The 13578-nt window shown below is 40.6% G+C and overlaps 1 protein-coding gene across 4 annotated transcripts; it reads right to left on the bottom strand.

Annotated features, from left to right (window-relative positions):
- Positions 1–815: 815 nt before the first annotated feature.
- On the bottom strand, positions 816–13544 carry pum3 (pumilio RNA-binding family member 3). Of its 4 annotated transcripts, none has more exons than XM_006803449.2 (18): positions 13261–13544; positions 12278–12362; positions 12008–12196; positions 11494–11677; positions 11322–11397; positions 10777–10870; positions 9687–9753; positions 9324–9498; positions 9067–9170; positions 7681–7759; positions 7461–7559; positions 6510–6563; positions 5979–6059; positions 5535–5677; positions 5200–5422; positions 4954–5041; positions 2234–2324; positions 816–1761 (listed from the first exon to the last, which is right to left on the bottom strand). In XM_006803449.2, the coding sequence occupies exons 2-18, from the start codon at positions 12348–12350 to the stop codon at positions 1632–1634; spliced, it is 1950 nt and encodes a 649-aa protein (XP_006803512.2). In that variant the 5' UTR covers positions 12351–12362; positions 13261–13544; the 3' UTR covers positions 816–1631. The 4 variants fall into 4 exon arrangements, with proteins under 4 accessions (XP_006803512.2, XP_087699621.1, XP_006803513.2 ...); XM_087843495.1 differs by having other exon boundaries at positions 12008–12198; positions 12286–12362; XM_006803450.2 differs by having other exon boundaries at positions 12278–12358.
- Positions 13545–13578: the final 34 nt, after the last annotated feature.

The following is a 13578-nucleotide window of genomic DNA, read 5'->3' as shown; positions in this document are numbered from 1 at the left end:
TGAAAGCAGCACTGGAAACAGTTCACTGGTGCAAAAGGAGATAACCTTGAAGGGGGGCTGTGGCCAAATTTATATGTAGTATCACTTTTGCTTATTATTGTTGTACAAGGTTTTTTTTTTAATTGCAATTCCAATTCTCAAAGTCAAAAAAAAATGTCCTCTGAATTAAAGGTGTTTATTTATTCCAAACCTGTCTGTGGTGAAGCTGTTAAAGCCTCCATCCCCGACATGGGACCCGATAACATTGAATCATCCAACATCTGGACAGTGCCTGAGAGACCTGTTTATCTGCTCTATGAGTCTCTGTAAGAATGAAATGGTTTCTCATCTTGTCTTCAACAGTTTGTGTACAGAAATTTCTATCCTCAAAATATGAATCACTGTATCTCTGGAGCCGACAACCTTCTTTTATAAAATATCAGATTTTTTTGAAGCAATTTCTTGCTTCAAATGGCAAAAAGAAGAATTGAGCCAGGTTCTTTCACAGGAAAGCAACATAATCAAATTACATGCATGACATTGTCAAAGAGGACCCATTATGTTCATTTCCCCCTAAATATTTTTATTCTTAGGCTCTATAGGAGTGGCTTTGCATGATTCAGAGTTCAAAGTTATTTATCTTACAGGTATTACCAGTCCATTTACCATGAGCACCAACCATTGGAACAATATCTATGGCAGAAATGTGACAGGTTCTTCCGCTCACTGAAATAAACCAACATTTTAAAGTCTACTTTGACTATGCTTGTTGATTACTTGCTTGCTCACACTCAGGTTTTGGGGTTCTGTGTCAGCATCACATAAAAAAATTCATATTATGATAATTGTCACAATAGTCTTTATTTTGCAAACACAGTAACTTTGTAGCTGATGCTTACAACATAAAATCTTACAAAACAAATCTGAAGGCTGACCAGATGAATCCTAGTTCACACAAATTACCAAAAAACTTTGGGCTTTGTCATGTTATGCACATGGTTTTACTTGTCACACCTTTTCTGTGCTTTTAATGACCTGCAGAGTTGCATGTTCAGTTGGCCTGAGCATAGATTTTAAAATCAAGTCAACTGGAGAAGACCCCAAGCATAAAATAAGCAGGATTTTCTCTTATAATTACAGTAAGTATAAGAGACCTCTGTTCATTTCTTGAAGATCTCGTCATGATTCATTCAGTCATGCTAAGCTCATCAATCGCAGACAGAGGCTGTTTCCCATTCACTAATCAGCTCTGTATCTAAACATTTTAGCTTCTGTCCATGAAACCCATCACTTTGTCCAGATTTGTTTAATGTAAATTATGAAGTGCTGAGTTTCAAAGACAGTAATGGACTCGAAACTGATTATCTGAGAATTTGTGTGTGCTGTCCGTTGACTTTTGAACTGCCAGCTGTTCTTCCATGTTTGTAATCTGTTTTCTTGTAGCGGTGACCATTTTTCCAAACACTTTTCCTAATTTCCCAGATTCCAAAAAAATTCCCATCCACTGTAATTACACAGCAGTGTGTCAGGTTGTATCCACTTCCTGAAAAATGTTCCCATTTTCTGCTTCAATCGCTCACAGTCATGCAGGTGTTGGTGCCACAGAGGCAGCGATGGGTTAAACATCAGCAGTTTGTTTGGAAGAAAAAGGTCTACTTGTTCAGATTCTCCAGCAGGATTTCCACGCCTTTGTTGTTGCTGATGCTGCTAAGCTCCGACCTGATGGACTCCAGCACCGCCTTCACCTCCGCAGCCACAGACTTGTCACAGCTGTTCAGCAAACTGCAAAGAAACCCCCCCCCCAAAAAACTTTAATTTACAAAAAAAGAGGGTAAACGGTTTCTTTGTGATACCAGAGTCGCCCCCTGTTGGTCCTTAGAACAAACACATGGTTATCTTCAGTTTAAAATTAGCTGGAAGTGCCATGTTTTCACATGTTCTTTGAGCATGTTTTAAAATCAGTATCGATTATCTGCTCTTACGGTTAGATTCTTATGCTCTTGATAGATTTTTAATCACCATTTTATCATCATCATCTGATAATATCTAGGATGGAAGTAGGCGGCACTCAGAGGTTATTTTGTGCTAAAGAAGAGTCATGTGACATTTGACATTATGATACCCTTCATCCCTGACTGGGGTTTGAGTTTTTGTCCAGCCAGTTAATAAAAAGACTATCTGAGCTGAACTTCAGTTGTTATACAACCCTCAAGAAATATCCTCTGAAGTGATAAAAATGTGTTTGTTCACTGACCTGCAGAGCACCATGGCTCCTCTGTTGACTTTGGCCCAGCTCTTCATCTTATTTGTTCCTACTGTGTCCACGAGGATCCTCCCAAATCGCTCTGAGAGGGTAAAACAGACAGGCAGAGATTAACAAGATACAGAGATAAGAAGATACATAGTTTCCACTTTCTAGCCCTGATGTGAAGTGATTTTCCTGCAGGTATGTAGGAGTATTGCAGTTTGTGGTGGTTTGTGGTTCTGTTGTTCAGCTCAGCAGAGACACACTCCAAAGCTGTGTGTTTGGCTTTTAGTCCACTGAATACCAGCTGTCTGCTTCTAGCGTACTCATGTTTTTAAAAAGTTCACTTCTCTCTTTTGATCCATAGCTATAACTGACTAAATCCTCAATCGGGTTAGAGGGGACAGGCACTAAGCTGTTTTCACACATGTGGCCATTAACATTTGGAGACATTGCTCTAGAGAGTTGCCAATGAGAACACAATGTCCAGCTCAGTTGAATCAGGCATTAGCTGGTCTTTAACCTGGCGGTATGCTAAAAGTGTGACAGCTGGACACTGGACCTTGTTTTTACTTTGGGTATAACTATTGATATTATTTGCTCTGAGGACATTTTTATTTGTGATTACCATGTTATTGTTTTTAACTTGTCTTTTAATGGGCTTTTGTCCCCTGTTCAACGGATACTTAGCTCTCGTATCTTAGACTCCTCCACAGCTGAGAAATTTGCGGATGCTTTTAACCTACTATCTCCTCATAATGATGTTGATTATTCAACCAATCTTTTGAATAATTATTGCCTTTCTATTTTAGATTATATTTGTCCAGTTAAAATGAGAGTTTCTGCTTGCAAATCTCCTCCTTGGCTAAATGACAGTATTTGCGGTCTAAAACGTGATTGTCGTAAAGCGGAGCGCAGGTGGAGGAAAACCCATCTAAATGTTCATCTCCTCTACCTAAAGGACCATTTAGCTTCTTTTAATAATGCTATCAGAGATGCGAGGGCTGCCTATTTCTCACACTTAGTTACAAAGAGCAGAGGTAATCCTAAGGTGCTATTCAACACAATTAGGGACATTGTTACTCCTGCTCTTCCTGCAGCCGCTATTTCATCTAATGAGGACGACTTGACAGTTTTCTTTCTTTTCTGCTTGCAAAGATGAAGAACGTAAGAATGAATTTTTCTCATTCAGCACCTGTTATGTCGATCTCAACCCCATCTCGGCACGTCATTTTGGATACTTTCTCTCCCGTTTCACTACCTGAGGTGGTAAAACTAGCGAATTCAGTGAAAGCATCCTCTTGTCCACTTGACATTGTTCCTGCATCATTATTCAAAAATGTCTTCCAGGTTATTGGTCCATCTGTGCTCACTCTAATCAACTCTTCAATGGCATCTGGCATAGTTCCGGTTTATCTTAAAAATGCTGCTATTCTCCCACTTTTAAAAAAACTTCAGCTAGACTCCCTCTCTTTGGAGCAGCTACAGACCTATCTCTAAATTACCGTTAATTGCTAAGCTTCTAGAAAAGGTTGTGGCTAAGCAACTTATAGCAGCTCTGGACAAACATAGCATTTGCAATAAGTTTCAGTCTGGCTTTCGCAGAGCTCACTCCACAGAAACAGCCCTTCTTAGGGTCTCAAGTGACATTCTGATGAGTAATGATGCAGGAAAATGCTCAGTCCTACTTATGTTGAACCTAACATCGGCTTTTGACACTGCTGACCACCGCAGCCTCCTTGAAAGGCTTAAGCATTGGGTTGGTGTATCGGGTACTGCTTTCGAGTGGTTCTCCTCATATCTACATCACCAATCTTTTTCTGTGGTGGTCTCCGATTTTAGGTCATCTTCTACCTCCCTTACTTGTGGTGTCCCTCAGGGTTCGGTCTTGGGGCCTTTATTGTTCTTAATATATATCTTCTCCCCCTCCAGCATATAATGGGTTCTTTTGAGGACATTTCTTATCACTGTTATGCTGATGATATTCAGTTGTACATCTCTTTTAAGCCCCAGGATTTATCTAAGCTTCAGCTTCTGAATGACTGCTTAGATTCCATCAAACATTGGATGGCTGCAAATTTCCTCCAACTCAACGAGGGGAAAACTTAAGTCCTCGTATGCGCTCCTGACAGATTTTTATCCCAGACAGTGAAAACCCTTGGTCCTCTTTCAGTGTATGTCAAATCCTCTATCAAGAATTTAGGTGTACCTTTTGACTCGACTCTCACATTGGATGGGCATGTGAAATCTCTGGTTCGATCTTGTTTTTATCATTTAAGAAATGTGGCTAAGTTAAGCCCTATTTTATCTCACCCTGAACTGGAGATTGCTATACATGCATTTATTTCCTCACGCTTGGACTATTGTAACTCTTTCTTTATGTGTCTAAGCAAAGGTTCTCTGGATCGTCTACAGGTTGTGCAAAATGCTGCAGCCAGGCTGTTGACAAAATTTTATTTATTTATTTACAGCTGCTGCTTCCAAGCAGGTGTCATGTGTCCTGCCTGCTTGTCTAAAAAAACACAGTGTTCCCAGCATTGTGAACACATCTAAATCCAGCCTGATTCCCCTGCAAATATCTGGAGTTTGTGTGAAAACGACTCAAGCTAATCTAAGAAACCCACTTAAACAGGTTTTTTAAATGCTCAGCACACCGTCAGAAATGACCTTGAATTCAACAACATTCTCATTAAAACCAGTTTACCGTGTGTGTGTCAGAGTGTCCTTACCTTCCTTGCCAGCCTCTGCCAGCGTGACGTCCTGCTCTATGAGCCACTTCAGCACCAGGTGTCCTGCTGGATGCTCTGCCATGTGAAGCTACAGAGGGCACAAAGAGCACAGCGCATCAAACATAAAGTCACCATCAAAGCTTCTTTTAGTGAATATCCAATTAAAAAAAAAAAATCCTTTCATATTCATATTTGTTGTTTAAATGTTGACACTTTTGTGCTCTGTTTCTAACTGCTGACACACACCTCGCCTTTAATCCCTCCTGGTACCAACTCCTGATTGGCCAGCTGAGCCACAGCCGTCATGGCGGGCCGCAGGTCCCCACAGGCCGACGCCAAGATGTCGCTGATGGTGACGCTGGTCGCCTTGTCCATCGCCATGGCAGCTGCGTTGTTACACAGGTACTCCAGCAGCGGTGGGGAGACAACTTCCAGCAGCTCCTTCCTCCGAGTTGCTGTGTCCTTTTTACTGAACAGAGCAGAAACATGTGACCTTCACTCCATCTCAGACTTTTATATGTCAGCATTACTATTTATTTTTACTTTCTTGGATTAAACAAAACCGTCCATATTGCTGTTACCTGTGTGCGTTTCCGTCTCCCTGCTCCAACACCTTGATGATCTCCGGCACCAGGTGAGCCGGGTCTCTGGGGCTCAGCAGGTACACCAGGACCTTTTTACCGTACTTGTTACCTACAACCTCATCCAGAGATTCTAGGATCTCCTGGAAAGGTGGGACACAAATGAGTTTTTAATGGGGATACTTCTTAAACATGTCATGCTTTGCATTCTTTCCCCTCCCAGTCAGGAGCATATGAGTCCAGGAACCATCCAAGTCTGAAGCTAAGGTTTCTTTTGCTGTGGCAGTGTGTGTCTGCCCTGTTCCTGTTCAGACAGATTTGCACTTTGGCTCAGGCCACTCACAGTCATTTTTCTCTACACTCTCTAGTCAGTTTGCAGATTCCTGCTGGGCTCCAAAACCATTTGAGTCTGCATACCAATGAAGTATTTTGCATTTGACTTACTGAGAGCACAGCCTGTTTGACCAGCTTGGTGTCGTCCACACAGTCAAATATGGCCAAAAGAACCAGGTGAGCAAACTCCCCCTGTGGATACATACATATATCAGTCCTCACTCTTACTCACTCTGAGGAATTTTAATTTCAGAACAATGTATCTTTAAAGAGATCTAATAATCAGCTGCTATTTTCTAGTTTTGAACAATTGTGCACATAACAAGTTGTCTGAGACGTTTTAGAAGATACATCAAGAACAGAATTTCATCACAAAACTTCTGAAACACTGACAGAAATCCACAAGAAAAATAAGACTAATGAGAGGTAGAAGTGGAGGTGAGAATACAAAGTACAGAAATACACACTGACAGTGATTATTTTTTGGCAGACATACAACCATGAAGTTATTTTACACTACACTAAAAACATCCAAACTGATTATAACATACTTTAATTGACCTGCAGACACTTTGCATGAATTGTTAACATATAAACGTAGGTTTTGGTTTAATCAATCAACACGTGATTAAATGAACTCACCATGGCAAATTTCACCATGTAGGTCTTCATAGTTTTTATGATGACTTTTCGGTCCTGAAACAAAAAATAAAACAATGACTTTGTGAAGCAGACGCTTCCATTTCCTGCCAGTCATCAACATTAGTTAAATATATATGAAGTTTGGATGGTGCCAATCTAAAGATTATGGGAAACTGAAGAAGCTTTAATGTGCGGCTGGCACGTTAGGAAATAATTATGATCATCCATCTTCTGCCACTTGATGTCCATCAGGAATCCTAATCAGATGCATGAACCACCTCAACTAGCTTCTTTCCATGAATAAAGCAGCAGCTCTACTCTGAGCTCACTCCTATTCTAATGAAGAACAGGCCATCTTGCATCTTCTAGAGGAAACTCATTTCCCCTCATCTTTTGGTTGCTACCCAGAACTTGAGGGTAAGAGTGTAGATGCACCACTGAACTGATAGCTTTGCTTTTACACCACAGAAGAAAACCTCTTTGATCACCACAATATCAGTTTACCCTGGGGCTTGTGGTACATGGAACAATTCTGATAGCTAATAGGTAATAATAAAAAAAACAACTTTCAGCCTAACCTTTATTTCCCAAGGGGTCACAGTGGATGGAGCTGCAACCCTTTTACCTGTACTGGCTTACTAGTACAGGTAAAAGCCTGGGTTTGTGTGTCCTCCTGCTAACCTTAATGAACCGATAAATAAACACAGGTGATGACTTGAGGTCATTTATGCCACCGATTTTAAACTGGGTACAAGAGACTTTACGCAAACAAAATCCGATCAGGCTCTCTCTTCGTGTATTTTGAGCCCAAAAGTTTTGTTTTCGAGCAGAGTTTTTTAAATGACTCCCATGGAGGAAAAAAGAAAAGAGTGAAGGCTGCTTCTCAACTGTCTGTAACAACAGAACTCCTGCATGTGCACGTGCAGTTGTTGCATTTGAGCGTGTGCGCACCTTGGCTGTGCCGTGCCACAAGCAGTTCATCGCCACTCGGGCTCCGTCGTGAGTGTGGGCCATGTAGACGACAGACTGTCTGATGGACTCGATCATCTCCTGCTCGAATCGCAACAAACAGAGCAAGGAGAAACAATTATTATTCCATTTTTAGTTCCAATGAAGCAGTGATATTCAGCTTCTGTTCTTTAATACATGGAAACTTTAAAAAGAGGCTCACCGTTCTCTGTTTCTCAGGAGCACACTGGAAGAAATCCAGGAAGACTTTGTGGACTAGAGAGTGTTTGATCACTTGTTCCCTGAAATACAAAAATACAAAAATATCTAAAAATCCATCTGATAGCTTCTGTGAGCTTTGGTCTGAAGATTAAAAAGTTTGGACAGAATATTTGTGGCATTTCAAAAGAGGTTAAACCTTTAACTTCTAATAGTAGAAAATCCACAGTGGTGCCAACTGATGTAGGCCACTTTCACCCTAGAACTAAACCAGTGCTTCATTTTTCAAAACTGGGGCCTATGATTCAAACACGTAAAATCACCTCCTTCTTCCACTCATATGCACAACGTGCAGACTTTGAGTGAAAAGAATGACAGTAACTTAGGTCTGACTCAGGGCACCAAAGAGACATTTTAGCCCCTCAGGCTGAATACTAGGAGAAACAGAGCCGTGTGTCTGTGTCTGGGGTCCAGCCCTGAACGTAAAACTATATCAACTCAGGGTCAAAAATATAGAGATATTTATTGAAAAATAACAGCATATTAAATGCTCTTTTAATGTGATTTCTGTTTCGGAACATCATTGCAGAGCTTCTCCATATCAGGGCTGTAATATTAATGCAGTACTGCAGTGGCATCAGTCAGGAAAGAGCACCGTTTGGACTTCATGTAGTTCATGTTTGAGAAAACCTTCTCGCATAGGTATACGGACCCAAAGATGGACAGGACTCCGAAATATGGAGAGAAATGTGTCTCAGTGCGTACAATATGATCTGCAAGTATAAATTAAGTTTAACAAATGTGTACAATGATTTGTGTGTAACTTTTGAGGACTCACACGTGCGTGTTTAAATCCACAAATACAAAACAGAAATACCAAATCTGACCTAAAACTATTTTACAAATGCGTACATCCAAACCTGAATAAGTTCAGCTCACCAATTTGATAATTCTGACTTTCAAAAACCTTTGTGTGCGTACAAATGTCTAAAACAGCATGTAACATCTCTCTCACTCACTTACAAAACCTCAAATATGTGTGGACGAATCGACTTCAAGGTTTTATTTGTAACTTTTAAGTTCAGTAATGAAATTTTATAACTTTAACTTTCTTTTAGGATCTAATTTATCTAAAAGAATTAAATTCTGACCATAAATGCGTCTCAAACCAAATCAAAGTTTCCACATCAGCTTAGATTTGTTCTCATCTTTAGGAAAAATATTTTAAACAATGTTTTTATTGAATCTTTTGCCATTTTACCTCAACTTAATGTGAATTGCTTTATTCATTAGTATAACAAAACTGAAAGCTTTAACCACACTCTGTCAGAAAACATTTGTAAAGGACTTCATAATCAAACTTTGCAGGTGATTCTTTTCCTGGTCTTACTTCTGGGCCATGGGTGTGAGAATCTGCTTCATCTCGTCCATGATGTTGTTCAGCTTGTCCGGGTTCGTCCTTACAACTTTCTCAAGGGTGTTGAACTCGTATGACTGGACACGGACAAAGAGACGCACAACACCAATTAATAAACACACCTCTCAAAAATAATAATCACAATAGTGGTCGGCCTGTTTGTCTGCCCTCTGGTGGTGCTGATACAAAACAATAGTTTTAAGCCTGTGTGTGTGTGTGTGTGTGTTTACCTTGCAGACAGTGTAGGTGTTGCCGTATAGCTCATCTGTAAGGATGAGCCTCTGTGCGAGCACCGCTTTGTCATTGTACGCATACTCGATGATGGACGAGGCAGCGGCGTGCCGGAGCATCTGTCGCACGTGACCTTTAAACCTGTTAATCACTGCTGCCACCAGCTCTTTGTTCCTGTGGAGAAAGTAAATACATAAATAATAAATACACCTAAGATTACACTTATCTACTGCAGAACTTCATTGCAGTTTATTCTGTCATATTTAGCTGAATTCATTTAAACTGGTTGGACAAAACAATAGAAACACCTGTTTCAAGAGGCATCTGCAGAAAGGGGAAAAAAACCCTCTAAGCTGACTCACCCGTACATCAGCAGCTTTTTCACCACATGTCTGCCGTACTGTGACTTGCTCAAACTCAGGATGTCATCTGTTAAAAGAAAACAAGGACACAGACGTATAACCGGATCTTTTTATATCTACTCACATCTTTCTTATTGAATTTTGATGTAAAAGGGAAAATGTGCTGCCTATTCATAATCCGTGGATGAGGTGTTTTGAAAAAAGCGGCAGAAGCTAGTTTCAGTAGCAACAAATATGACTTTGGCGCTGATAGATTTCTGTTGGTTTTGATAAAACGACAAAAATATAAATTTTCTGGAGGGAAGTAGCAGTGAAAACCCACTGGACCCAAAAATCATTCGTCACCAGCAAAGTTATCAGGGCCGTTCCTGCATGCGTTTTGAAAAGGTCCAAAGGAACCTCACTAGAATTCTAATATTTTTAATCAGTTTTGCTGGTCTGTAGTCCCATTTACTCAAACATATAAGACATTTTTCCCATTCATCCATCCTTTTCCGCTTATCCTTATCAGGGCTGCAGGAGGGCTGGAGCCTGTCCCGGGCACCAGAGGCATGGGTACACCCTGGACAGCTCACCAGTCTGTCACAGGGCTAACAGAGAAAGACAGACAACCATTCACACTCTCATTCACACCTATGGCCAATTTAGAAACAGCAATTAACCTAACCCTGCTAAATATATGTCTTTGGACTGTGTGCTGAATTTTTATGCCAGCATAAAAATGAACGTACATTACTCATGCACGCCAGGGTTTTCTCAGATTCTGGCTGGTTAAAGCACCATGTGTGGTTAATTTGTGATTTCCCTTTCTTGCTAAAAGCCTCTTTGCCATTTCTAAAACTTCTTCTGTGCAAGAATAAAAAGTTAAAACAAACAAAAAATAAAAAATAAAGGGAAAACTATCCACTGTCACATTAAAATCCAGAACTGCTAAATGCCCACAGCCCATTCTGAGTTTTCTGTCTGTATTTGGGTTATTTTCTAGACGTCACCTCTGAATTAACTGGTGATGAAAAAGCTCAGAGTTTGGGGAAACTCACACGCACACTGTAACACTTCCAAAGACAGTAGATGAAACTATGATGCTCACCTTTGAGCTCCTCAAACACTTCCTGCCTCTGCTCGTGGTTGCTGAACTGAATGTAGCACTGCAGCACTCGCACGGCGTCGTGAGCAAACGCCATCTGGAGGAAGGAAAGCACGGTCACATAACAATCCAAATTATTCCATAAAATTAAAATAAAATGCAAGAAACTGCTTGTTTTCCTCTGTTTTTATGATGTTTAATGATCCATGTGTCCACTTTTAATCCTCTTTACTTTCTGAGTTAATTGCAGACATGATGAACAATCCTAAGACAACTACATTTTAAAAAGGTACATCTTATTGGAAGCCTATCCTGTTTGTTCTTATTTTCCGTCATATATGATTAGGCTAGTGTATGTACACGTAATCCCTGTGAGCCAAATGCTTAGGTTTCAGGAGGTTTTTTCCCCACTCTTGGCTCTGTATGATGTCAACAAGAGTGAATGTTCATAATATGGTCATTTGAGGATGGGTTCATTTTAAAGAAAAATTAAACAGGTTTAAAAATAAAGAAAATCCAAATGTGCAGTTTCTAACAAACAGACGAACCTGTTTGACTTTTCCATGGATCAGATCACGAAGCTCTCTCAGCCGTTTCTTCTTCAGGTCTTTCTCGCAGTTCTTCCTGTTAACACAAACATCCAATACTGAACCGACCGCAGCAACACAAATGACGGCCTTGTCTCCGACCCTGTGAGTGAGTGTGTGTGTGGACATGTACCTCCTGAGGTCTCCCCACATATGTTTGGACTGATTGATGATCTCATACATGTCCTTCCTCTCAGCTTCCTGTCGACTCCTCTTCAGGTCCTTCTTTCTCTGTTGCCTGTTCTTCTTCAGCTCCTCCTTTGTGAGCTTCTCATTTGATTTAAACCCATCCTTCTTCACCTTCTTAGCCCCAGGACCTGATCTCACATAAAAGAGGAAATACAACTTTTGCTTTTGAAGACTGTCCTCTAACAGAAAGGCTCTCAGGAGAAGCCAAACACAGAATCAGTGATTTAGAGCAGAATGTGTCATTTCAGCAGTCTGACTGTCCACGCTGTAGCACAGAGAGTCTGTCTCATGTATTTATTTATTTTTACTCTAAAACTAACAAGCAGTGCGCTGATAACATGTGCTGTATATGTGCAGAATGTATGTGTGTTAATTATGTTCAGCCCATGATATACAACCAACTCCAATGTTTACAGGCAGTGTCAGATTTGGTCTGGGAAGAGCAGATACTTCCTCACCTTCACCCTCTCCTCCTTCATCTTTAGCACCTGTCAGTTTCCTCTTCCCTCCTTTAGAGAAAGAAAACTTTGTTTGTTTCTTGCCGCCATCCCGGCCCTTCCCCGGTCGGCTCTTCCTCTCTGCATTGTTGTACTGTTTGAAGGGCTTTTTGCTGCCCGGTTTTCCACCAAATTTGGTCCCTGTGGAATCTGGGCAAAATGAGACACAGCAATCACAAAACTGGTTTGGTGTGATGAAGCTTGGAAGCGTTGTTGTAAAAGATGCTTTACCTTTTCCTTTTCCTTTCTGCATGAACTTCTTCCCATTTTTAGGAGAAAAGGTTTTTTTTGATTGAGTTTCCATCCTAATGTCTGTCTGAGAGAGAAAGTGAGACAAGAGTAGGAAGATTAACATGTCACATACACGCAGATTAAAGTAAAAAAGAAAGAAAGAAAGAAAGAAAGAAAGGATGGAACGCCAATCTTCCACAAGCGGTTATTTGGGTTGAAATTTGTTGGTTATGGAGAGTGTAGCATATGATCAATATCTCTTTCATACTCATCAAACCCCTGAGTGACCGCTCATGCTGTCACACTCGGGCTGTATACAACAAGAGGCTTAGCAGGCACCACAATCCTTCGCTGTGTGCTGCAAAGTGATGATGAGATTTTCTATCCATCAGTTACTGCAAGTACAGTGTACTTTGCTGTGATCTACAGGAGAAGCAGCACTACAGCTGGTGATACTAACAGACTGTACGAACTGGAATCACGAAGACTGGTTCTGTGATTGCAACTGGGTGGTCCAATTTTAGCTTTAGAAACACTGACCTAGGCTTTTAGCTTTAGAATAAAAATAAACAGAAAGCCGAGCTTCTGAGACAAGAACACAGTTTTTTCAAAACCATCTCCAAGTCTCACATTTAGGACACCAGAAGTAGATTCATGTGGATTTTAGAAGACTTTCAGATGGGAGCTTTCCCTGCTATACACTTACTGGCTCTGCCAACTATTTGATTCCTCACTTTGTAAATTAAGGCGTTAATCTAGAACCTGTTAATGACGAAACTCTGCTTAAATTTTAATATTAATAAACCACTTTTCCATCAGTCGAAATGTGTTTTCGATCCATAAAGCGCTTCTGGTGCTTTTACCCAAGCTACTTAGCTAATAACATATATAACACAAGTTGGCAACTGCTATTGCGCAAATAAAAATAGCATTTTGTTATAACATAACGACGTAAACGTGATTTTTTCGAGCAGTTAACTCACATTTCAGATGTACACGCTACCTCAGCTCCGTCCCATGTGTTCTTTAACCGACACGGTTTACGGCACAAAGCGTCCAATCAAACTGAAACTCCACTGCCGTAAAACGTTGGTTGTTGCGACAATTCATTATCGCCCAAAAACGCCGCACCGATAGATTTATTCGTTTCAGCTCCCAATATTTAACACTTTGAGTGGTTGTGCAGTCCCAAAGTGTACCAACAAAAAGTGAACTTCTTTCTTTCGATTTGTGGGGCTCCGAGCCACTATAACGCGGCCATGTTTGTTTACAGACTGTCATTTAAAAGGGCAGACCTCGTT

The sequence above is a fragment of the Neolamprologus brichardi genome, chromosome 7, assembly GCF_056152115.1.
Source record: "Neolamprologus brichardi isolate AB-2024 chromosome 7, ASM5615211v1, whole genome shotgun sequence".
Lineage (NCBI taxonomy): Eukaryota > Metazoa > Chordata > Actinopteri > Cichliformes > Cichlidae > Neolamprologus > Neolamprologus brichardi.
The sequence above is the reverse complement of the archived record's forward strand: the minus strand, read 5'-3'. Positions and strand labels throughout refer to the sequence as shown.

What these genes read in the sequence shown, in the direction of transcription:
- pum3 (XM_006803449.2), bottom strand. Translation starts at nt 12,350, where the DNA reads ATGGAAACTCAATCAAAAAAAACCTTTTCTCCTAAAAATGGGAAGAAG. An exon ending in GCAGAAAGGAAAAGGAAAAG is followed by an intron (nt 12,197 to 12,277) that starts GTAAAGCATCTT and finishes CATTTTGCCCAG; the next exon opens with ATTCCACAGGGACCAAATTT. An exon ending in CAGGAGGGATTAAAGGCGAG is followed by an intron (nt 5,042 to 5,199) that starts GTGTGTGTCAGC and finishes TGCCCTCTGTAG; the next exon opens with CTTCACATGGCAGAGCATCC.